The following is a 24,863-nucleotide window of genomic DNA, read 5'->3' on the forward strand; positions in this document are numbered from 1 at the left end:
CATTTGACGGCTGTGGCTAGGGGGGCATTCGCCCAGGTTCGCCTGGTGCGCCAGTTGCGACCCTACCTGAATCGGGAGGCACTCACAACAGTCACTCGGGCCCTCGTGACCTCTAGGCTGGAATACTGCAATGTGCTCTACATGGGGCTGCCCTTGAAGAGCATCCGGCGTCTTCAGCTGGTACAGAACGCAGCCGCGCGAGTGATTGTGGGTGCACCGTGGTTCACCCACATTACACCTATCCTCCGCGAGCTGCGCTGGCTACCTGTCGATTTCCGGATGCGCTTCAAGGTGCTGTTAATCACCCATAAAGCCCTACATGGTAGTGGATCTGGATACTTGAGAGACCGCCTTCTGCCAATCACCTCCCTGCGACCAATAAGATCACACAGATTGGGCCTCCTCCGTATTCCATCGGCCAGCCAGTGTCGGCTGGCAACTACAAGGAGGAGGGCCTTCTCAGTAGTCGCCCCGACCCTTTGGAACGAACTCCCCGTGGAGATTCGTACCCTCACCACCGTCCAGGCCTTCCGCATAGCCTTGAAGAACTGGCTAGCCCGTCAGGCCTGGGGATGAAGATAGTTGCCCCTCCCGAATGATGAATGCATGTTGGTTACTGTTTTTATTATATGTGTCTTTGTTATTGTCTGCATTTCCCCTTCCCTGATTTTATGTGAGCCGCCCTGAGTCCCCTCAGGGAAAAGGGCGGCCTACAAATGTCAATAAAATCTCAAAAATCTCAAAAAATCTGACATTATTAATTCTTACCACTTAAAAGTTATTTTTGAAAACTCAAAATATTTCTTTCAATAGGACGCTTTATTCAAAATTTTTACATGATTGTTAGTGAACAAGGTAATATTACTCGGTGTGGTAGGCCACATGGATGGGCCTATGCGAGAAAGTGTTTGTGGTGAGTGTGTGTATCACTCTCATTGCAAAACTTCCCTTTATCAGATGTTTTTCCTTAAAGGTAGCATTTGGAAAGGGAATTCTTTCATTTTCTTAAACTTATTCTTACACTTCCGTTCAAAAGTGCTATCAAATTGTGTGCCAACATTAATAACTGTAAGATGTGAGAATGCTACGGACAGAAGAACTACAGATAGCCCCAAAGGACTCAGTGTTTTTTATCAGGGCAACCTGGTCTACCCAACTATGGGATGGAGCATACTGCTTTCGCTTTCGACTTTCAGCCCCATTCCAGGAGCCTCCACTGTCAGTTGCTTTCATGACAAACTATTTCCTGTTAAATTTAAATATATCGACAAAGGAAGAAAGTGAGACTAGTATAGATCTCTCTGTCGAGAGCTAGATAGCTTGAAATAGATCTATACTAGTCTCACTTTCTTTCTCAGTAAATATAAATTTAATCAGAGGACAGAGGTTCCCATATCTTTAAGTAATACTTTCAACAATATAGGAAGTAATCTTTCGTTTAATTAACTTTTACGTTTCTAAACCTTTACTTACTTTCCATAAAACAGCAGTAAGAATTATTAGCAAGAGAAGACCGATAAGGACACTTGCTATTATAATTCCAATGGGTATTTCTGCTTCCTCATCAGATTTGATTATTGTAATTGGAATCTAAAAACAAAACAAAACAGTTATTTCAAAGATGAAAGTGGTCCTTTTCATTAAAAAAAAGATTGCACGTATTCTTTAAATATTAGCTAATAGCACATTAATTACTGTGGTCACATTAAACTGCATATGAATGAGCAAATCCACTCATTTCAGTGTTCAGCTACATTTTCATTCTAGAGTTAGGAATTTCAGAATGGTAATAAGTTGACTGTGCAATATCTCATTTAAAAAAATATGTTAAAACCTCATTCTAAAACAACAGCAACAAAGAAATAGCACATTTGCAAGCTCATTACTTAAAATGAAAGAAAAACATCCTATTTGGAGAAATTAATATTACAACGTTTTTGTAAGTAGCCAAAGTAGCCAGTAAGTACTTGAGAGACCGCCTCCTGCCAATTACCTCCCTGCGACCTATTAGGTCACACAGATTGGGCCTCCTCCGAGTTCCATCTGCCAGTCAGTGTCGACTGGCAACTACGCGGAGGAGAGCCTTTTCAGTAGTAGCTCCGACCCTTTGGAACGATCTCCCCATGGAGATTCGTACCCTCACCACCCTCCAGACCTTCCGCACAGCCCTCAAAATCTGGCTATCCCGTCAGGCCTGGGGTTAAAGATTATAGTCTGTCCCCACCCGAATGATGAATGAATGTTGCTTTTATTTTAATTATATATTATTTATATATGTCATTGTGTGTCTTCCCGCCCTATCTGTTGTAAGCCACCCTGAGTCCCCCCAGGGAAAAGGGCGGCCTATAAATAAATTTACCATTACCATTACCATTACCATTATATTTACTTCTAAATACATGTTTTTAATGAAATGAAGGGCTTATGCTTTCACTTGCACAGTCAGAGAAACTTCTGCAGCATCTGTATGAACCTGGAAAAAGACAAGCTGTTGTAACTGTTTGAAGAGATGCCTTTGGATGAGTCTCTATGTATTCTGGAGCATCTGTCAAAGAATTACTCAGTCTAATTTTTAAAGATTTCTTAGCAATTTCTTGGAAAAATATTGCAAAAATACCATAAACGATTTTGCTAATTTAGATTCTATTCTTAACAATCATACTAATCCTCATCTTCCAAATGTGAGCGGGATTTAGGCAAATACAGATCATGTAAACATTCCTACTGTTAACTGCTTAGAGTTACATTTGAATCAATACATGTCTTTCCTCATTTGTGGAAACACAGAGAAGACAGATTGAACTCTGCAGGATTCCTTCTTTTTCAGTTCAATTTTTCAGATAGTCATTTTCCCCAAAAGCCAAAATATCTGAACTAAGCAAGTAAGCATGGCATGGTGAACATAGATTTTGTCCTCCTCTTTCATTTCCTTCCTTCTCTAAAACCTAAAATTTTCCATGAATGAGCCACAATGGTGCAGTGGTTAGAATGCAGTACTGCAGGCCACTTCTGCTGGCTGCCGGCTACCTGCAATTTGGCAGTTCAAATCTCACCGGGCTCAAGATTGACTCAGCCGTCCATCTTTCCGAGATGGGTAAAATGAGGACCCAGATTGTTGGGGGCAATATGCTGACCCTGTAAACAGCTTAGAGAGGGTTGGAAAGCACTGTGAAGCAGTATATAAGTCTAAGTGCTAGTGCTATAAATGAAGCTGATTATAAATACGTGTTTAAAAATGACATTGGCTTCAGAAATGCCCTCTAGGGTAGTATGTATTCCTATGACTTGCTTTTGCAGAACTGTTTTCATGGAATCACACTAGGTGCTGCAGTCCTCTTTAACTATAATGGTCTGTTTTGAAAAGACCATTTTAGAAAGAGAAATGCAACCTAACAGACAAGTGTAAAGTCAAAGAAGAAAGTTTGGAAGAAATAACTCAGATCTGCCAGTAAGCTACCAACTGCAAAAGGCAAAGACAAAAAGCATTTATAACGCCCCAACTCATCAAAAGACTTCCAGAATAACAGGGAAAACAGGCATAAGGAAAACTAAAAAAAAATAAATAAACAAAAGGTCACAACCTTCAACAGGTCAGCAAATGGTAGAGAACAAGAAACAATTCACCACAAAGGAAGAAAGGCCCTAGAAGAAGTTCCCAGAAATTCATTTTAGCTGAAAATAGGAATCAATGACAAAGCAAGAAGCTCCAGTATAAACCATCTTTGTCACAAAGTGGATCGTAAATCAAGCTATTTAAGCCAGCAATTATGTTTCTTTTTTCCTCTTAAGCATTGCTGCTAGTGCTGGTGCACAAGAACACAAAGCTGAAAACGGATCACTGAATGCAGCAGCAACAAGTGAGGGTAGAAATTTGGCGATGGGTACAATTGGGCTCCCAGATGAGCAGAGTCTGTCAGCTGAGGAAGCACGGCTGAAAGTCCTGATGTCAGCGTTCCAAGTAATGTATCCGCTAAAAGCAGAACTCTGAGGTGGGTAGATTCCTCAAAGAATATGTTTATTGGATACATCAAATTGGCATGGCTAGTGAAAACCAACTCTGAAAGTTTCCATGTTTCCCCCTAATTAAAAGAGCAAATATTTCCCTTCCCCAGATGTCACTGGTCAATGAAAGTAGCTGGCAGGTTGCTTGGTCACTCCTCTCCTCCTTCAACTGCCACCTGTTGGGATGACCTTGGTTCCCACAAGGAAACTTTTTTGTTTTGACTATTTAGCCAGCCTTTTTATTCCCCCTCCTTTTCCCCTCTCAGAATTCGTGGCGACTATGAAGGAGGACAAGATGGCTTCAGCCAGGTTCGCTTCAGAGTTGACAACTGATATCAGGAATCGGGTGCATCAAGAGTGCCATATCTGAAGCCTTCCTTGAGTCTTTTGTTGGTTCTAGCAAGTATGAGGCAGCTTTTTTTGTTCAGAGAAATCCTGGGATCTCTGCTAACCCCCATGGCCCAGTTCCTTACCAGGATGAAATCAAAGCCCCCTACCTCAGTGCACTTTTTTTCCTAATCAGATGGAGAACAGTTCCATCAGTAGTACATCTATCTACTGTATATCAATATGCTTCCATCAAATTTATAACATTTTAACAGTGAAGTGAATGAGGCCACAATATGCAAGAAGTATTTTTTTTTCCTCCTTGAGGAAAAAAAGAGCTTTGAAAGGAGGCACCAAATGCATTCGCATTAAACAAATCAGAATAATTTCTGCTCTTAATTTAAAGACTGCTTTAAATCAGGGATGGCAACTTTAAGACTTATGGACTTCAACTCCCAGAAATCCCTGCTTTAAATTACTGTCCCCAGAGAAACTGGGTCTGAGTACAAATCCTACTGGTGATAGGAATCCTTAGAACAGTTTCATATATTGGTGGAATTTTTAAGGTGGCGCAGTGGTTAAATGCAGCACTGCAGGCTGACTGCTAGATCAGCAGTTCAGCGGTTCAAATCTCACCGGCTCAGGGTTGACTCAGCCTTCCATCCTTCCGAGGTGGGTAAAATGAGGACCCGGATTGTTGTTGGGGGCAATATGCTGACTCTGTAAACCGCTTAGAGAGGGCTGAAAGCCCTATGAAGCGGTATATAAGTCTACTGTTATTGCTATTGTTATTATTGCTATTCTCCTGAAAAGAGTCCTGTGGATAAACTGTAGATAGTTTAATGGAAAGACTAAGCCTTAAAGCAAAGTCCAAAAAGGTCTGACTGTGGAGCAGACCATTAAAATGACTACAATGCCAAGTTGAAAGTAAAACCAATTAGATATTTCCCATGAGTGTCCTGTGAATATCTACCATTAGGAAATCTGTATGAATGTACCAATTAAACTAGCTATTTCTCACTGGATTCCAGTATTCCAGTATTGCGTGAAAGAGGACTTCCTGTTCATTATCCGCGACAATTAATAATAATCTTAATAGAGAAATATGAAGGAAATACACTGTAGCAAAAACCTACCATATTGGATACTTTATATGATCTGCCATATGTAACATCACTAATCTCCACAGGAGGGCACCAGTTAATGTATTTTATGGAAAGATACAGGCTCAGATTCCAAGCAAACAAGATACAGGAGTAAATTTAATTAAATAAAGTGAATTCTGTTTGTCAGCAAAGGTACTCGGAACAGTGAAACAGTTTTGTTTTTAAAACAAGATTGTTTTTTTCAGATTTTTTCTTCTGCTCTTCCATACAACAACTTTTAATGATAAACAGGAAGCTGAAAATGGCTTTCCCACCCCTTTTCCCCTATAATTCCCTATTTCTCCCTTGCCAGATCTGTTCCAAAAGCAGGTGTGGTATTTTCCTAAAGGGTGTGAGGTGTAGTAATCTCCTATTTTAGAATTTTTTCTGTTAAGCAAATATTATTTTATTCTTCCTGGTGCTTTAACGTAATGTGTTCAACACTAATGCTCAATTGGATATTTTTAATTAATTTTCTGCTTATTGTTGTTTATGCTTCTATATCATTGCCTATTGTTTTTAGTTTGAATCTCAGCAGGCTCAAGGTTGAATCAGCCTTCCAAGGTGAGGACCCAGATTGCTGGGGGCAATATGCTGACTCTGTAAACGGCTTAGCGGGGTCTGTAAAGCACTGTGAAGTGGTATATAAGTCTAAATGCTATTGCTATTGTTTAAATATTGTTTTCTTTACTATATTCTTATTTTTTATTTTCTAATTTTCTTTCTGTTTCCTTTAAGTACTTTTTTAAGGACTTCTTTTTTTATTCTTTTAGTTTGCATTAGGTTTTATCTTTTTAACTGTAACTTTTAATAAAATTACAATAAAAAGAAAGAAAATTTGAGCAATTTCAAAACCATGGTTGCAAAGCATTAGGGTTAAAAGGACGGATTCATACAACACAGAAAAGCAATTCAATGAAACCCTCCCTGTTCCAGCACAAATTAGTTTCACCTAAGGGTAGGCTGGGATTAAGTTATCTAACCGGATGATTCTCTGCTGCAGCCTTTTAGCATTAAAACTTTAAAAAGAAATGTAGCAGAATAACCCTAGAAACATAAAGCCATACTCACAGATAAAGTGCTTTCTCCTGTTATAAACAACTCGGAATCTTGGGCGTCAATTTCGGCGCTTGCAGATAATACTATTTTCTGAAAGGCTGACTGCAACAGAAAAATACATTTTTATATACAATACTTCACATCTTACATTAAAAAAATTACATTTCATCAAATATATAAAGTATTTAAGGCAAGGGTGTTCAACCTTAACAACTTTAAGGCTTGTGGATGTTGATTCCCAGATTTCTCCAAGTTGCTAAGGATGGACACCCTTGATTTAAGGTCTTAAGTGCATTTAAAACAGTTTGTCATTTAGAATATCTTCTTGCTCACAAATATCTTTCATAGTTTTAATGAAAGATTGTTGCTAAGACGAAATTTTCAGCATCCTCTCAATTAAATTCCTGCTGTATAAATATGCACAGGACTAAATCAATAGGAAGCCCATTTATGTTCTTTATCATATTGTTCATGTATTTAAAACTGCAACCCCATTAATTTCAATAGGTCTGATGTTTGGACAGGTATGCATACTGTTGCATTTTAAATCCCCATTCTTCTTGTTTCATAACCACCAATTCCAAAATTGTGTCTCAGTAAGGAAAAACTGTTAACTTTTTTCTTTGCCTAACTGTGATATATATATAGTAGAAAGGGAAATAGAGTTCACTTAGGATGGCCTTATATAATATGGAGCAGGTTTCAAAACTTTTAAAAGCTATGAAACAAAGAATTTCAGCAACTGAGCTTGTAGGGACACTGTTTCATTGCGATCTGGCCATCTTGAAATGGATTGCAATTATTTTATTACATTTAAATAAATAACTACTTAGGAGCTGGGCCAGAATCCTTATCTCTAAATTGTTAACGTTGTATTCCTACAGTGTCTGTTAGGTAAGTTCTCTTCCCTATTACAGACCTTTAGTCTGTAATAAAAACCTGGAAACCAAGACTACACGCTAGTGTCCCATCCTGCTTCATGTGTGACTAGGTCCCTATTTCTTCAGTATTAGGATTGTGCACATCTTTTGGTTTTTTTTTCTTTTTATTCATAAACATTTTGAATACAGTGTATTGTCAGGGAATATCATTTCCAAAAAAGCAAAGAAAGAACAAAAATAAATATTAACACATATACTACTACTACTACTACTACTACTACTACTACTACTACTACAACAACAAAATAATTTTAACTAGATTTCTCTTAATATTGGCTTATTTGTAATTCTGTTAATTATATTAGCATATTTATAATTATTAACCATCTTTATATTTAATTCATACATAGCAATAATCTTTCGTCATCTAATTTCTACCTCTTATCTCTAACCACTCATAAAGCCTATTGTGCAAATCTTTTGAAAGGTGTCGTTTGGAATGTTTGAGAGTTTGTTGGGAAATTACTTTGGAACAATTAAAGCTGCTGTGCCTTTTCCCAAACAGATGCAGCTGTGCCGAAACTACCCCTTAGCTATTTTTTAATATGAGCATCTGCAGAGGCAGTTCTTTTAAGGGGTGTGACATCATGCACCTCCATGCAAAGGTGACTAGGGGATGATTCTGAAGCAGCCCATGTGCCAGAGAACAGCATGGCCACTTTAATCATTCTTAATGAAGTGATCCATAGCCACTCCCAGGCATACTTAAGTATTTCTTTGGAAGAATTGCACAAGCCAAATAAATCTAATTGGAAATGTAACACACGGATGTTTTTCTACTTTTATCTACAAGTAATCAAATACGATTGCAACTGCCACAGATAAGCCTGGGCAGTTCAAATCCTCTTATCTACTCATCTCTGAAGTCACCCCCATATAGACATGTTCATTTTTAAAGAATTTGGTACCAATAGGATTGTTTTTTCCCTTTATAAAAATTTTACTATAGGAATTACAGTAAATAAGAAGTAGGAAGAAAAATTAATTGCCTTTTTTTGTACTTTCCATTTTGCAAGTTTCATAATTACTTAGGAAAACTAAAAAAATAAAGCGAAGTTGCAGTCTGCGTTTTCCTTATAAAGTTGAACCTTATGTCTTGCATTTTATTTCAATAACTTATAATGTGCCTTTCCTATATTTTGTAAACTAAAAGGAAAGAGAGTGGTGGGGTATTTTTTCAATTTCTTAAATATTCAGAGGTTGGTAACAGAATAAAACTCATATACTACTTACAGTTGCAAATGTCCCATTCCAGATTCTAGTCGAAATATTAACGTAATTTTCAGGTTTCAGAGATATATCTTTTAACATGCACGTGATCGTATTACATCTAACGTTCTTGCAGTTCTTACAGATAAGAAAACATCATTTATTATTTTAAAATACGATAATATAAAAATAATGTACTTCACATTTCTCTTCACCCAACCTCAGCTTCCATTTAGAGCCTTCTTTTTCTTATGTGTGTAGCTACATTTAGACTGCTACCATCAGATTTTTCCCATTTTATGGCTTAAATCCCAAGACCCTGAAATTCAGTTAATTGACTTTCCTGTTGAGGTGGACATTGGACAATTGTAGCAACCCCATTACAGCCTGCTCATACAGGGGATGGAAGAATTAGCTGGGAATCATAACAAGAGAGGAACTTCGACATTGTCAATTGTGATTGCTATTCCGGAGCAATTCATAAGAACTTAGATCTTGATATTGGAGCTATGCATTTAACTCACCAATTCTTTCAAATCTTTGAAGCTTTCTTTTCGAAATGATGCAGCATAGCTTTGTGATCCAATTTTATGTGGATTGATGAGTCCGTGACAGTTGATGTCACTGCCCTATAAAGAGAATGCAATAATATAAAATACACATGAAATACGCAGTTGGTACTTTAATGTCCACTGCTATTGCTCAGTAGAGCAACCTTAGTATATAACAAATATAGAATGAATTAGACAAACACTGAGGCTATATTATATTTTGGTATTCTGAAAAAAGATGAGAAGAACAAGCACTCCAGAACAGAGAAGATTTCTACAATTTCAAGAAACAGGACTAGGGTTTATTGTAGCCAGAAATTCATATAGATTCTGATTTTGTTCTTTAAAATGAGGGGCTATTCTGCATCTTTATTCCCTTATTGCCGTTTTTAAATGTTTTTGGCTCTACAACTATACTTTTACATTTGGCTTCAGATTACAGCAAGTGCACAACTGCAAATCAATGCAATTTTATATATAAAGTCAAAATGGTCTAGTTAAGCACCAAATTAGAATCCAGGATCTGAAGATAAAAGATTAGTAAATTTATTCTGAAATTTATTTGAAGAAGAATTGAATTGCCCACCATAGGATTCAAAAACATGAATGATAGTGAATATATGCATCCAGGATAATGCTGCAGGATCCAACGTGGGCTGGTCACTAGGACCAGAGGTTTAGTCTTCTGACCTTTCGGACTAGAATAATTACATCCAAAACCTCACAAGGCTAAATCTCTGTTCCCATTGACTGACCCAGATTGGATCCTACAACTACTTTTGTCATCTATACTAATATTGATCCAAGAACATCTGTAGATGTTCACAAAAGCAGGAGAGAAGGAACAATTCATTACAAGACCTCTCAGGCAATGCAATCTTATACATTTTACATGGTACCAAATATGTGTGTGTGTGTGTGTGTGTGTGTGTGTATCTCTATCTCTCTATCTATCTCTCTATCTCTCTAATTTGCAATATTAATCAGGTCCATACATCCGCTCTTCACAGGCTTAAATCACAGGCTCATCATTATCGGTGAAGTTTCTGTATTAGTTACCTTGTTTCCACGAAAATAAGATAGGGTCTTTCTTTTGACCCCCCAAAATAAGCCCTTAGCCTTATTTTCCGGGAGGTCTTATTAATTTTGAGGTGCAGGGGGCGGCGAGCGTGGTCACTTCATGGCTGCTGCTGTGTTGCAATATTTTCAGGGAGGGCTTATTTTAGCGCATGCGCTCAAAAGCCTGATTGGGCTTATTATCCAGGGAGGTCTTATTTTCAGGGAAACAGGGTAGCTTTGTATCCCAAAGTGTCCTTTCAGGAGGCAACTGGATTTTCTTGTTTTTCTTTGAAGACATTTTGCTTCTCATCCAAGAAGTTTCTTCAGCTCTGACTGAATGGTGAGGAATGGAAGGATTTATATTCCTTGCAGACAGCTGGCCTCAACCACTGTCTAAAAGAATACAAATGACTAGCTATCTGTGAGGGATATAAACCCTTCCATTCCCCACCATCCAGTCAGAGCTAAAGAAGGTTCTTGGATAAGAAGTGAAACGTCTTCAAAGAAAACAAGAAAGTCCAGTTGCCTCTTGAAAAAGCACCTTTGGGACAATTATGACTTCCATAGACATTGAGCTTTGTATCATCTTCGTTATTGTCTTCTATTTAAAATAGACCATTGTTTCACCTGACTGGTGTGCACAGCCGTCACATACATCAAAGGGTTATTCTCCTTAGTTTGATTAGGGATATGAATTTTTAAAGTTGCCGCATTGATTGGATTACTTCCTCTTGTGACCTGGAAAGCAAGAGAGGGATTAATAATACCGGGCTTAATTCCAATAGTAAATAGCCTACATTGTAAGTATCATTTTCTCTTAATTAATGCCAGAAAGAAAGACAGGCTGGCACATTTACAATCATGAAATAGATGCACACTTTGAGTTGTTTAGATTGTGGGGCACCCTATCTAGAAGCAAAGCGGTTTGGAGAACCAAAGCTTCCTGTGGTAGCTAATTTCATATGATTTTTATCTCTAAACCACCAGAGGTAAGTTTCATCACCACGCTAAACTGAAAGCAAGGCGTGTTTTAGTTTACCATGACTTGTGAACAGATGATTGTCTTTATATATTTAAAAGATACTTGGAAATGTTCACTGACCTTAACTGAAAAATTAAATACCGGTCCAATTTCATCAAAATTATTCACCACGGTGTAAACACTAAGATTAGAATACACTTCGTAGAAGTCCATACTGGTAAACCTGGAGAGAAATAAATCAGAGCAGATATTTAGGATACAGTTTTCCTTAAAATATTAAGGAACTCTAAGTTTGGAAATACATCTGGAAGAGTATTGTTTTAATCCAGATATATTTTTGTTTAATTTTAAAAAGTAGTGTTATAGCAATAGCTATGCATCTGTTATTGTGAATGTCTCGACATTTACAAAGAAGGTTTGCAATGATCTGTGTCTCTGTGAGAATGTCAACAACTGACAGATACTGTCTACTCTGACAGCTTATCTGAAATTGTTCTTCCACTTCTCCGCATCCCTATTCCTCTTTTTCCTGGATCCTTTGAACGCTAGAAAAACATCTGTATCTTTACACATACGGGGTATTTTTTGCAATGGACGATGAGTCACAATGCTGTGCCCCCTAAATTCATCTAGTGTTAGAATCTATTTTTCCCCCCTTTCAATTGTGCCTGATCTTGGGGACTGCCCAGACAAGTCCTTCCAGTTTTCTTGGCAGGATTTTTGGAAGTGGTTGTCTATTGCCTCCTTCTTAGGGATGAAAGAAAATGACTGCCCCAAGGTAACCTAGCTGGCTTTTAACCTAAAGTGGGATTAGAACGCGTGATCTGGTTTCTATCCTGATGTCTTAACCACTACACTAAAATCTCTAGAACAATGTATTTCAACCATGGCAATGTTAAGCTGTGTGGACTTCACGTACCAGCATTCTCCAATCAGCACAGAACATAATACCTCACAGATTAGCTAGGGTCTATTAATGCCAAGGATGCAGTGTCTCAGTGATAAGATGCTGAGCTTGTGGATTAGAAAGGTCGGCAGTTCGGAGGTTCGAATACCTAGCACCGCGTAACGGAGTGAGCTCCCCTTAATTGTCCCAGCTTTTTACATGTCCCAAACCTAACAGTTTGAAAACATGTAAAAATGCAAGTACAAAAATAGGAACCACCTTTGGTGGGTAGGTAACAGCATTCTGTGTGCCTTCGGCATTTAGTCATGCCGGCCACATGACCACAGAGACATCTTCAGACAGCGCTGGCTCTTTGGCTTTGAAATGGAGATGAGCACCACCCCCTAGAGTCAGGAACAACTAGCACATGTGTGCGAGGGGAATCTTTACCTTTACCTATTAATGCCAATAGAATTAGCACAAGGCCAATTTAGAATTACCTCATTAAGTGAAGTTCTGCATCATAACGAAGTGGAAGTGTTAGGTTCACCTGATTGTTTGTATAATCTTCTTCATGACTTGCACTGTTCAGTAAAAAAATAAAATATATTTGAAAACATTTACAAAGTTCTGATCTCTAAATTAATAAATAATGTCAGGAAGCTAAAAGGAAATTTGACTAAGAACAGTTCAGTCACCAGGAAGGAAGTCACAAATTAAAATTTTATCTGTACATGTGAGATAGAGTGGATACAATGTATCTGCATGGTTTTTATACTATTCACCTTAAACTCTTCCAATCTAAGGAATTGACAATAAGCAGCTTTGTTTTCCTCCAGCTCTGGTGGATATGTTCTACTGTGTATCTTCAGATAGCAAGTTATCATAAAGCACATTCTTTTTGGAATAAGCAAAACTTCTGGCCTGAACACTTTCATGAGCTTTTAAAGATGGCCTAGCAACTAATTTACCTTTTTTGAAAACTTCAGGATTATATTAACATTATTATGAAGTTATTATTATTTGATTAATGACTTGTTTGTGAAAACGGATATCTTGAAGAACATAGCATTTCAGACTAAGGAAGTATGAATTTGGCTGCAAGTATTGTTTTGAAGTGTAGCAGGAAATTTACAGTGTACCTCAAGGCTTGAAAATATAATACTGCCACATTCTGAAGACTTTTCAAACTGAAGTCAAAATTAAGATCAAAGGATACCTATGAAGAAAACAAAGATGAAAAATAACATTAAAATTGGGAAAGCCAATTATCACTAGTAATCCAATTTGCTTTAAAGTATAAGATCAGATATTCCATAAAAGGGTGTTACTGTATAGCACTCCCAATTTTATTTTAAACAAATATTTGATAAGAATAAAAAAGGCAAAGGTTTCCTCGCCAGTCATGTCCAACTCTAAACTGGACAACCTAATCTTTGTTTCCTAGCCAAGGAAGCCAGAATTGTCCGAAGACACTTCCGTAGTCATATGCCCAGCATTACTGTACCCCAAGATACAAGGAATGCTGTTACTGTACCTTCCCACTGAAGTAGCACCTGTTTACCTGTTTGAGCTCGCTTTCAAACTGCTAGTTTGGCATGAATTGGGGCAAGAATGGGAGCTCAACTGATCATGTGGTACTTGGCCTTGAACTGTTGACTTACTGGTCGACAAGCTCAGTCTCTTCACTGCTAGGGTAGCTGTGTAATCCTGGGAAAACATGCAGTTCCATACATGAATATGACATGTTTGGAACTAATTAAAGCAACTGCATGTTTTCCCAGGATTACACAGCTACTCTGGATACCAAAAGCACCAATTCAGAACTGAACTGCAAATATAATACACCTCTATTCTATTAACACTATGCCTAGATGAACCCGATTGCTAAGGATTCATCCTCATGTTCTGCTTACAGCAGCATAAAAGTACCCCTGAAAACCATTTTAAAGAGATATATCCCTATTATGCTGCCTCTCTCCTTAACCCACTGAAAAGGCAGCCTAAAATCATTTTGCTGCTGAAGTGATGCTTTCCTTGCCTTCGCAGAAATCTAGCTACATGACCAATGAATGATAAAGCTGATGACAACGTAGTCAAGAGTAAGATCCTTCCCCTCACAGCCCTATTGTGGGGCACGGCCTACTATGACCAGTTTTACTTGAGATGTGAGAGGCTAGACACCTGCCTAGGCCTTCCTGTTGTTGATACTTTTCACATGGGAATATCAATCTTCTGAAAGGCCATGTCTTTGCGAATGAATGCTTGTCTTCCAGAAGACTAATGCACCTAATCCACATCTCCAAATGCTATTTTAATGGACCAATTAAAACTATAACATGGTAAGAATATGGATGACAAACAATTTACCCCACAATTCCCCACTTTCCTTTCCTTGTTTGATGAAGAGTTCTTGAGAATTCAATTTTTTTTATCCTACATATTTTGCATTGCTGAACATAATGCTTTTGCTTTTTTGCTTTTATTTTGCATATTTAAAATATTTTGATCTGATGTTGAACCTGTAGTATGTCTTATTTAGATACCTCTTGCCTTGCTTTAAAAACAGGATAGCTGATTTGGCAGACAACAAGATGACGGACAACTGCCATCTGACATGAAACTTCAGTTTCATCCACCTAACAATAAAAAGCAGATATTTTATTAGAATGAAATTCATGATCACTGTGCAATGAAACTTTCATATATTTTGAGGGATTCAATAACAATGTTCCAAATACAAAATAGGAAGTTAATATAGTCATATATCAAGCATGCTCATCTCCCGAAACTACATGAGTCAGTTTATTGTCTTATTTCCTGAATGTAGGGTTAGCAGATTTAGTTTTGACTTTATCTTGGTACTGAATCACAACTGTCAATGCTATGGACAAATATAGCTAATTCAATAGTGCTTATTTCAGAATAAACATACCAAGGCTTAAATTTGAAAGGATTGCATTTTCCCCCCTCTATAGACATACTAAGTAGTCTTCCTCTTTTAGAAAGTGTAGAGTAAGAATGATGATCTTGATTGGGGCATGCAAACTTTATTGCCAACGCAAAAAAGGATAAGCATATTTTAAATTCAGACTAACATCCAGGAATAGCTCAAATGAACATTTTTCTAATTCACTAACTTATAAGAAGAAAAATACAATTATGAAATCCTTGGTGCTCCCTGAGATTGGTTATTTGCTTGTAAACATTTCATTTCTCAACTAGGCAACATCATTACTGCTACTGAATGTGGAATTTGCTCCCTATTTATACACAGTATGCCAGCACAAGTCTAAAAGAAGATACTATTCTTTAACAAATGATTGATGTTATTTGCACCGAGCACAGCAGTAAGAATAGAGATTATACATACGGCTGAAAAAGATGAAGCAAAAAACAAGTTTTCAGAAAAAGCCACTTGAATTCTGGTGTTGTATGAATTTTCATTCATGTTTTTCAATTTCACACCAAATGTCAGTCTTTTATTTTTACTGGTGACAAGAAAATATGGTTTGTTGTTCCTGGAGAAGGAAAAAAAATGAAAATGAGTCCCTGGTTCCCCAGAGGTTCTATTTCTGTAGACACCTTCCCTGCTGCTCATTATTTCCTTCATCCTATTTTACTTGTTTTAAATTTCAGCTTAATTTTAAAAAGCTACCATGTTGCAAAGCGGGTTTGTTCCATGTATCCATTTGCTTTAACATCCACAGATGACAAAGATGTTCATTGATGCTTCCAGAAATGGAGACTTATTCTAATCTAGAAAACACTATGAATTATAGTTATCTCAGACTTCAGGGGATGTGGTGCCTCAGAGGCTAAGATGCTGAGCTTGTGGATCAGAAAGGTCGGCAGCTCAGCGATTTGAATCCCTAGTATTGCATAACGGAGTGAGCTCCCATTACCTTGTGCCAGCTTCTGCCAACCTAGCAGTTCGAAAGGATGTAAAAATGCAAGTAAAAAAATAGGGACCACCTTGGTGGGAAGGTAACAGCGTTCCGTGCGCCTTTGGCATTTAGTCATGCTGGCCACATGACCATGGTGAGGTCTTTGGACAGCGCTGGCTTTTCGGCTTTGAAACGGAGATGAGCACCACCCCCTAGAGTCGGGAATGACTATCACATATGTGCGAGGGGAACCTTTACTTTTATATACTTCTTTTAAAGCTTAATCCTTTCTAAACATCTACTTCATTTATTTTCACACCAGACAGGTCATTTTCTATTATGGAACAGAATTAATCGATAGCAATAAAGCATTTCTTACCCAATATTTTTCTGTTCAACTTCCAGAATGAGATCTGTCTTGCAAACTTCATCTTCACCGCAATCTTTGACAAATGGTATCTAGAAAAATATAAAAGCAATCCAAAGCTTTTCAACTTCTTTGTTCAAAGAAGATACAGTATCTACCTCTCTCTTATTACAGATTTAATCTGTTGATTTGGGTTTTTATGACTGGAACAAGTATGGTATATTACTGGATAAAAATCTGCATTACAGATAAATAACTAATCCATCTCCAAAATTTAACTTCTGCACAAAGAATAGGAAAATTCTGTGAGATATATAAATATGGGAAAGGAATCTGCTTATTTTTATTTACAGAATATCTAGTTACAGAAAAAAGAACAATGATGAAGATATGAAACTGGAGCAACTTCCTGGTGGAAAGATCTTGAATTTTTTTGTACTAATAAAACGAGAAGACGGAACATTAGTGGACCAGAGGAATACGGTTGATATAGTTTACTTGGACTTCAGTAAGGCATTTGATAAGGTAGACCATAACCTACTACTAGATAAAGTAGAAGAATGTGGGTTAGACAGCATCACCAACAGATGGATTCATAAGTGGCTGACCAACCACACTTAACGTGTAGTCTTCAATAGAACTGCATCTACATGGAGGAAAGTATGCACTGGAGTACCCCAAGGCTCTGTTTTAGGCCCAGTACTCTTCAACATCTTCATCAATGATTTGTATGAAGAAATAAATGGGGAACTCATCAAACTTGCAGATGACACCAAGCTGGCAGGAATAGCCAACACTCCAGAAGATAGGATTAAGATACAGAAGGAACTTGAACATTGGGCACTATCTAATAAAATGAAATTCAATGGTGAAAAGAGTAAGGTTCTACATTTAGGCAAGAAAAACGAAATGTACAGGTACAGTATAGGTAGTACCTTGCTCAATATAGTAACTGTGAGAGGGATCTTGGAGTCCTAGTGGACAACCATTTAAATATGAGCCAGCAGTGTGCAGCAGCTGCCAAAAAAGCCCACACAGTTCTAGGCTACATAAACAGAGGGATAGAATCAAGATCACGTGAAGTGTTAATACCACTTTATAATGCCTTGGTAAGGCCACATTTGGAATACTGCATTCAGTTTTCATCACAGACTCTGGAAAGAGTGCAGATAAGAGCAACAAAGATGATTAGGGGACTGGAGACTAAAACATATGAAGAACGGTTGCAGGAACTGGGTATGTCTAGTTTAATGAAAAGAAGGACTAGGGGAGACATGATAGCAGTGTTCCAATATCTCAGGGGTTGCCACAAAGAAGAGGGAGTCAAATATTCTCCAAGGCACCTGAGGGTAGAACAAGAAGCAATAGGTGGAAACTAATCAAGGAGAGAAGCAACTTAGAACTGAGAAGAAATTTCCTGACAGTTAGAACAATTAATCAGTGGAACAGCTTGCCTCCAGAAGTTGTGAATGCCCCAACACTGGAAGTCTTTAAGAAGATGTTGGATAGCCATTTGTCTAGAATGGTATAGGGTTTCCTGCCTAGGCAGGGGGTTGGACTAGAAGACCTCCAAGGTATCTTCCAACTCTGCTATTGTATTGTATTGTATAACATGATGCACAACAGAGAAAACAGATTCAGACCTAGATAAATAGATTTTGTCAACTAACCTGCAGACACAGTAATGCAAGAGGTTGCTTTTAAAATTCTTTATCCACTCTACAGAACATGCACCACCCATGTTTCTCTCTCTTCATCCAAGTACTCTTTGGATTAATATTATGTTACAAATATTCTTCCCACATCTTTTTATTTTATGTGTTGCATTTTAAAGTCTCACACTATTCCCTTCATTAAATACCACATTATGCCTCTTCAAAATGTTCTGACATCAATTAATTAAAGGAAAAGGGTTTTTTTTTCATTTTTGTTTAACACTTCTAAGATCACTTATTGACCGTAAGAAACAAGGTCATAAATGAGGTGAGACTCATTTAACAACTGCTTAGGTTCTGATCCCAACTGGGATCATAAGCTGAGGACTGCGTGTAGTATTATTATGCCCCACTTGGGAAAAGATGTTGCATAACATGGGGCTTTAGTTTGGTCTAGAAATTAAATTAAATTATTGATAAATGCAAATAAGAGTCTTCAGTAACTAGTTTCTCTATTCCCTACTAAATTTAGAGGCTAGTTGTAGGGATATTTGATGTTACTGTTAGTTACAAAGTTGTGTCCCAACCATCGTGACCCCATGGACAACGTTCCTCTAAGCCTTCCTGTCCTCTACCATCCCCTGGAGTCCATTTAAACTGCTTCAGTGATTCCATCCAGCCACCTCATTCTTTGTCGTCCCCTTCTTCTTTTGCCCTCTGTCTTTCCCAGCATTAGGCTCTTCTCCAGTGAGTCCTTCCTTCTCATTAAGTGGCCAAAGTGTTTGAGTTTCATCTTCAGGATCTGGCCTTCTAAAGAGCAGTCAGGGTTGATCTCCTCCAGGACTGACCAGTTTGATCGCTTTGTAATCCAAGGGACTCACAGGCGTCTTCTCCAGCACCAGAGTTCAAAGGCCTCAATTCTTTGGCACTCAGCCTTTCTTATGGTCCAACTTTCACAGTCATACATTGCAACTTGGAATTGATAGCTATGTATATTTTTTGGCTCAGCATTTTTTTGTGGTTTTGGAAGAATCTCAAGTTTGTAGTTTTCACCCCTCCTTGGAGGCAAATATTTGCTACAAACTTAGAGGAAGTTGCATGGATAACATCTGGATAAAAGGTGGAATATAAATCATCTGAATAATCAACATTATTAGTACTACCACTATCAACACATTTGATTTTTGTTTGCTCTAATTATGGAGCTGATACTCAGGCACACAATATGTTAAACCAATAACATTGTAATATTACAGGCATGCTTTGTTTTCTGAAACCATGGAAATATTCATCCTGTCCATGTAGCAACTTTATTAAAAACACATAAAAAGAAAGCATATTAATTTACTTACACCGTAAACAAGACGTGTAGGAGACTCTTTATCAAGAACAGGACTTGAGTTGGGGTTCTTGAGCCCAATATCAATGCGTATGTTAAGGGAGTCGATAGCATCGGAAGGGGCCTATAAATATAAATGCGCACACAAAGCATAAATATCCACCCAAACCTTTGATTTGCTTGCTTGATCTTTCTTAATTTAAATGTATGTAATTAATGGCTGATAACATTCAAATATTGCTTGGCGAGGCACTTCTGGACGTTTCAATAGGACAGGTTTGCAAATAAAGTTCTTTTTAAAGATGCAACTCTTTCTTGGCTTGCATTTATTTAATTGATATCCAATACTTTGGGAAGGAAAACTGCCAAGCTAGCCAGTCAGATGAAATTGCTCCCCTAGGAGGTTAGCTCAGTGCCAGAGTACAAGGGAGGCTCAAAGCAATATTTGCTCTCGTATGAACCTGGCCTGTCAGAACCTGCTGAATTTCACCCTTGTCTCCATTTATTTTTACCCATGTCTTGTGTTCTCATTCATGTTTATTCTTATTCCTGTTATCTTGTCCATGAGTGACAAACTAAATAAACAAACCCAATATCAATGCGTATGTTAAGGGAGTCTAATGCTTCTCAACACCTTTAATTTTAAGCACCAGGTGAAAGAAAGCACATTTACTCTGATGAGCATTTCATGGATAGCTGAGTTTATTCTTGATGTTAATGTATTCTTGTTCAATTTACCTCTGATTTTATTATTAATACTAAGGACAAGAGTCCCAAAGGAGCTGTCTAGTTCTGATACTTGGCTTGGATAATTCTGGGGTAATTTTTACCTGCACGTTAAAAATGTGATTCACACACGTCTTCAGAGAGTTGACTACGATGCTGTTCTGCAAAGACCTCTCATTGTTTTCTTTAAATAATCCTCTAGAGGTAATGCGTGAAGATAAGAAATCTGCATCCAATGTTATATTGTACTTAATATCTAAAGGGGAAAACAATGATATAAGTGTCATGGTACAGCCTCAAGGTGCAAAGCAACATATTTTTAAACTGAGGGTAAGACCCTCTATGCACTTTCAGATATATTTCTAGGCAAACAATGAATCAATAAAACACCCCATGAACTTAAAAAAAGAGGGATTCTCAGTCATGATAGCAGCAAGAATGAACATGGTATTTTATTTTTTTAAAAAACATTTTAACCTAGACTATTCAGGTTGCACTAAATGTTATCTAATACATTGCAAATCCTACATGCCATAGCACCAGTGCATAGTAGGATGGCATTGCTTTGGGAATATTGCCACAAACTAACATAGTGACAAAATAATGAAACTGTTATAGAGAGAAATACTGTGAAACACTTGAAATGTTTCAAATTTATTTTCAAGTGCATCTAGTTTGAAAACAAGAAGATAAAATAATGGGGAAATATTTATCATTCCATAATGACATTATTATTATTATGTGGTTAATCTTTGGTGAGATTCACAGCCTTTGGGGCTGGTTGGTAGCTCAACAATTAAGGTAATGTCGGAGGATATAAGCTATTCCAAGTAGGGTTGTTTTTTGTAGAATCAGAATGTCTGATAAATTTAAAATTTCCAAATAGCGAGGTAGCCCTTTGGGTATTGCTCCAAGGGCTCCAATTACAATCGGGACAACAAACGATTTCTTTTTCCACAGTCGCTCAACTTCAATTTGCACGTCCCGGTACTTTGTGATTTTTTCTTGGTGTTTATCTTCAATTCGTGCATCTCCAGGTATTTGCAATGTCAATGAACCATACTTTATTATTACTATTATTACTATTATTATTTCTTTTTCCACAGTCGCTCAACTTCAATTTGCAGATCCCGGAACTTTGTGATTATTTCTTCTTCTTCCTCTTCCTCTTCCTCTTCCTCTTCTTCTTCTTCTTTCTTCTTCTTCTATTTCTTCTTCTATTTCTTCTTCTTCTTCTTCTTCTTCTTATTATTATTATTATTATTATTATTATTATTATTATTGTTGTTGTTGTACAATTGTATCACAGCGGCCAGTTGTTTCACCGGATTTGGCATTGGTTACTAGTCGGGCCCCACCCAGGGGCCTAGGACGTCGTAACGTATTTTCGTAATATGCGTGCAGATCCAAGCAGTGCGGCTTTTTGCATTTGACTGATGGTGATTTTGTCAATTTTTAACTGTTTTAAATGTAATTCCAGTGCTTTTGGAATAGCGCCCAGTGTGCCAATTACCACTGGAATTACCACTGCTGGTTTGTGCCATAGTCGTTGAATTTCGATTTTTAAGTCCTGGTATCTTGCGATTTTTTCATGTTCCTTCTCGGCGACCCTGCTATCACCTGGTATTGCGATGTCTATGATTGTGACCTTATTTTTCTCAACCAGTGTGATGTCTGGTGTATTATGCGCCAGTATTTTGTCGGTTTGTATACGGAAATTCCACAAGATCTTGACCATCTGATTTTCTGTGACTTTTTCAGGCTGATGTTCCCACCAGTTTGTTGCTGTTTTAATATTATAATTTTTGCACAAATTCCAATGGATCATTTGTGCTACTGAATTGTGCCGCAATTTATAATCAGTCTGCGCGATTTTTTTACAGCAGCTGAGAATGTGATCAATTATTATTATTATTATTATTATTATTATTATTATTATTATTATTCATTATCATTATTTACTTCATTCATAATATCATTTAATATCCTGTATCCACTGGTCTATTACTAAGACACTAACTTAATTTTCTCTCCTCTCTCCATTTTATCTTATTGATGCAAAGTTGATTCTCTGTATTATTATTATTAACTTTATTAATTAAATATGAAACTCATTCAACTGAACATTCAAAAATGCATTACAAATACCACTGACTGGCACTAATGGTTGATACGGTTTGCTGTCAGCATCCTAGATATCAACCAAGTATCTTCCTAAAATAGAAGATGTTCCGATTAGCGCAGTTTTTTGCAGCTCCGCTGGTTTTATTGCAGGAAGCTACAATTTGTTGATGTATCTTTTAAAATTCTTGGACATGATGTCAAGTGCCCCGATGACAATGGGCATCACTGTTACATGCTTCATCCATAGCCACGTAATTTCGATGGCCAGGTCACAATATTTCATTATTTTTTCTAGTTCTTTTTCTTCGACTCTGGCATCTTCAGGAACAGCGCTATCAATAAACTGTACACTTTGGCCCTCTACAACCATGTGTTGTGCTCCAAATGATGATCCGTTTGTATTCGAAAGTTCCACAAGATCTTCACGTTCTCATTTTCGATAACTTTTTCCTCTTTATGTTCCCATGACTTTCTGGATACAGGTAAATCATATTTTTTACATAATGACCAGTGGATTAATTTAGCAACTTGGTCATGTCTAGCTCTGTAATCAGTTTGTGCAATTTTGCTGCATTCACATATTAAATGTGAAACAGTTTCGACTTTGTTATTGCAAAGTCGGCAGTTTGGGTTGTCAGTGGATTTTTCTATCTTCACTTTCATGGCATTAATTTGTAGTGCTTGTTCTTGAGCAGCCAGTATTAAACCTTCCGTTTCTTTCTTAATAGTTCCCATCTTAAGCCATGTCCATGTCAAGTTGTCATCACATTCCCCTTCAATGTTTTTCAAGTACTGGCCATGCAAAGCTTTGGTTTACCATCTATTTAATCTGTAATCCAGCTGTTTTTCCTTATATTCTGCCTTTGTTTCGGTTGTTTTTAAGCTGTTGTCCGTTTACACAGCCTGCAGCAATTTTTCTGTACTTTGGTTCACATAATCATTCAAACTTCGTTTTTCTTCTTCTACAGTTTGATGGAATTGCAATAGCCCCCTGCCCCCTATTTTTCTTGGCAGGTACAACCTGTCGATGTCACTTCGTGGATGTAAAGTGTGGAACATATTCAAAAGTTTGCGTGTTTTCCGGTCCACGTTTTCCAGTTCAGCCAGAGTCCAGTTGATGATTCCAGCTGAGTAGCATATCAGTGCAACTGCCCATGTATTAATGGCTTTAATTAGCTTTCCAGCATTCAGCTTTGATTTTAATATTTTGCGGACCCTCCTGATGTATTCCTTTTGCATTAACTCTTTGACTTTTCCATTCAAAATGTTATCCGCTTCCAGTATGCCTAGGTATTGTAACCATCATCCTTTGCTAATGCTTTCACTATATTTCCATTTCCAAGTTCTATTCCTTCTGTTTATTCCATTTTTCTTTGCTGCATGGATAATATAGCACATTTTGAAAGCCCAAAGTTCATTTTGATGTCACTGCTGAACAGTTGATTATTATTGTTGATTATTATAATTATTATTGTTATGTGGTTAATCTTTGGTGAGATTCACAGCCTTTGGGGCTGGTTGGTAGCTCAACAGCTCGAGTCCTAACCAAGGACCTAGGAACTGCTAAAGTAACGTTGGAGGATATAAGTTATTATTATTAGGATATGTTATTGTTGTTGTTGTCTACCTATCCAGTCCTTACCAAGGCCCTGGGATAGGCAAATCTGGATGTTTGATGGTGTTACAGATATCGTCGCAGGATGGAAGCAGTTCCAAGTAAAGCTGACTTCTGCAATTGACTGATGCCAAACTTGTCAATGCCTGAGGTGTTCAAGTGGTGCTCCAGTTGTTTTGGGACTGCATCCAAAGCGCCTATTATTATGGTGCTACCCTTGCTTGCCTTTGCCATAGTCGTTCTATTTCTATTTGTAGGTCTTATATTCAAAAACTATTATTTTAATTGCTATTATTTCTGAATACACAGTATATTCAGAAATAATAGCAATTAAAATAATATAATTATTATAGTAGCAGTTAAACAGTATGATTATTATATTTTGGTAGACTTTGCAGCAATAAAGCCATTTACATTAAAATAAAAGTTATACATTTATTAAGAATTTTATATTGTATCCCGATTAGTTTGTGTATGACAGAGATAGAATATTACTTAGCTAACAATTGCAAATGTCTCTAATTAAAGGAAATTAAGTAAGGGAAATACTCACCCACTTTATCACTTGTATGGATAGGTCTAAACGTTGCACCAAAACATATATTTAAATCTATTTCTGTGTTCTTGTTTAGCAGACTGATCTTTGTAGGAGTAGATAAAACATGTACAGTCACATTGGCTATACTCTGTGACCTAAAAGAGAGGCAGGCAGCATTTTCTGTAATCTCAGTTATAAAAAGCTAGATATAAAGCCAAAAGTGTTTTGGCTTTATATCTAGAATTTACAGAATTAATTTTAAACAAAAAAATCTGCAATCCTATTATTAGGGAATAAACTTCCCTGAGTATCTGCTTGCAAAATTCCTGATTAATTATGTATATTACAAACAAACCAATAATTTTAAAAGTATCTTGAATAGACGGAAACATTCTAAAAGAATGGCAAAAATTAAAAGGCTTTCATACATGCACTAATGCATGTTGGAGAA

At 37.3% G+C, this 24,863-nt stretch overlaps 1 protein-coding gene across 1 annotated transcript in view; it reads right to left on the reverse strand.

Moving 5' to 3' along the window:
• ITGA2 (integrin subunit alpha 2) overlaps positions 1-24,863 on the reverse strand; it is a 79,777-nt gene that overhangs the window by 6,975 nt on the left and 47,939 nt on the right. The window contains exons 16-29 of the mRNA XM_032213008.1: positions 24,428-24,567; positions 20,240-20,391; positions 19,423-19,533; positions 16,428-16,507; positions 15,535-15,682; positions 14,708-14,800; positions 13,304-13,380; positions 12,662-12,745; positions 11,396-11,498; positions 10,921-11,031; positions 9,208-9,312; positions 8,708-8,821; positions 6,546-6,635; positions 1,474-1,590 (exon numbers count right to left, since the gene is read on the reverse strand). Coding sequence (XP_032068899.1) covers positions 1,474-1,590; positions 6,546-6,635; positions 8,708-8,821; positions 9,208-9,312; positions 10,921-11,031; positions 11,396-11,498; positions 12,662-12,745; positions 13,304-13,380; positions 14,708-14,800; positions 15,535-15,682; positions 16,428-16,507; positions 19,423-19,533; positions 20,240-20,391; positions 24,428-24,567 — 1,525 coding nt within the window. The remainder of the gene's footprint in view (positions 1-1,473; positions 1,591-6,545; positions 6,636-8,707; positions 8,822-9,207; positions 9,313-10,920; positions 11,032-11,395; positions 11,499-12,661; positions 12,746-13,303; positions 13,381-14,707; positions 14,801-15,534; positions 15,683-16,427; positions 16,508-19,422; positions 19,534-20,239; positions 20,392-24,427; positions 24,568-24,863) is intronic.

This window comes from Thamnophis elegans, chromosome 3 (assembly GCF_009769535.1).
Source record: "Thamnophis elegans isolate rThaEle1 chromosome 3, rThaEle1.pri, whole genome shotgun sequence".
Lineage (NCBI taxonomy): Eukaryota > Metazoa > Chordata > Lepidosauria > Squamata > Colubridae > Thamnophis > Thamnophis elegans.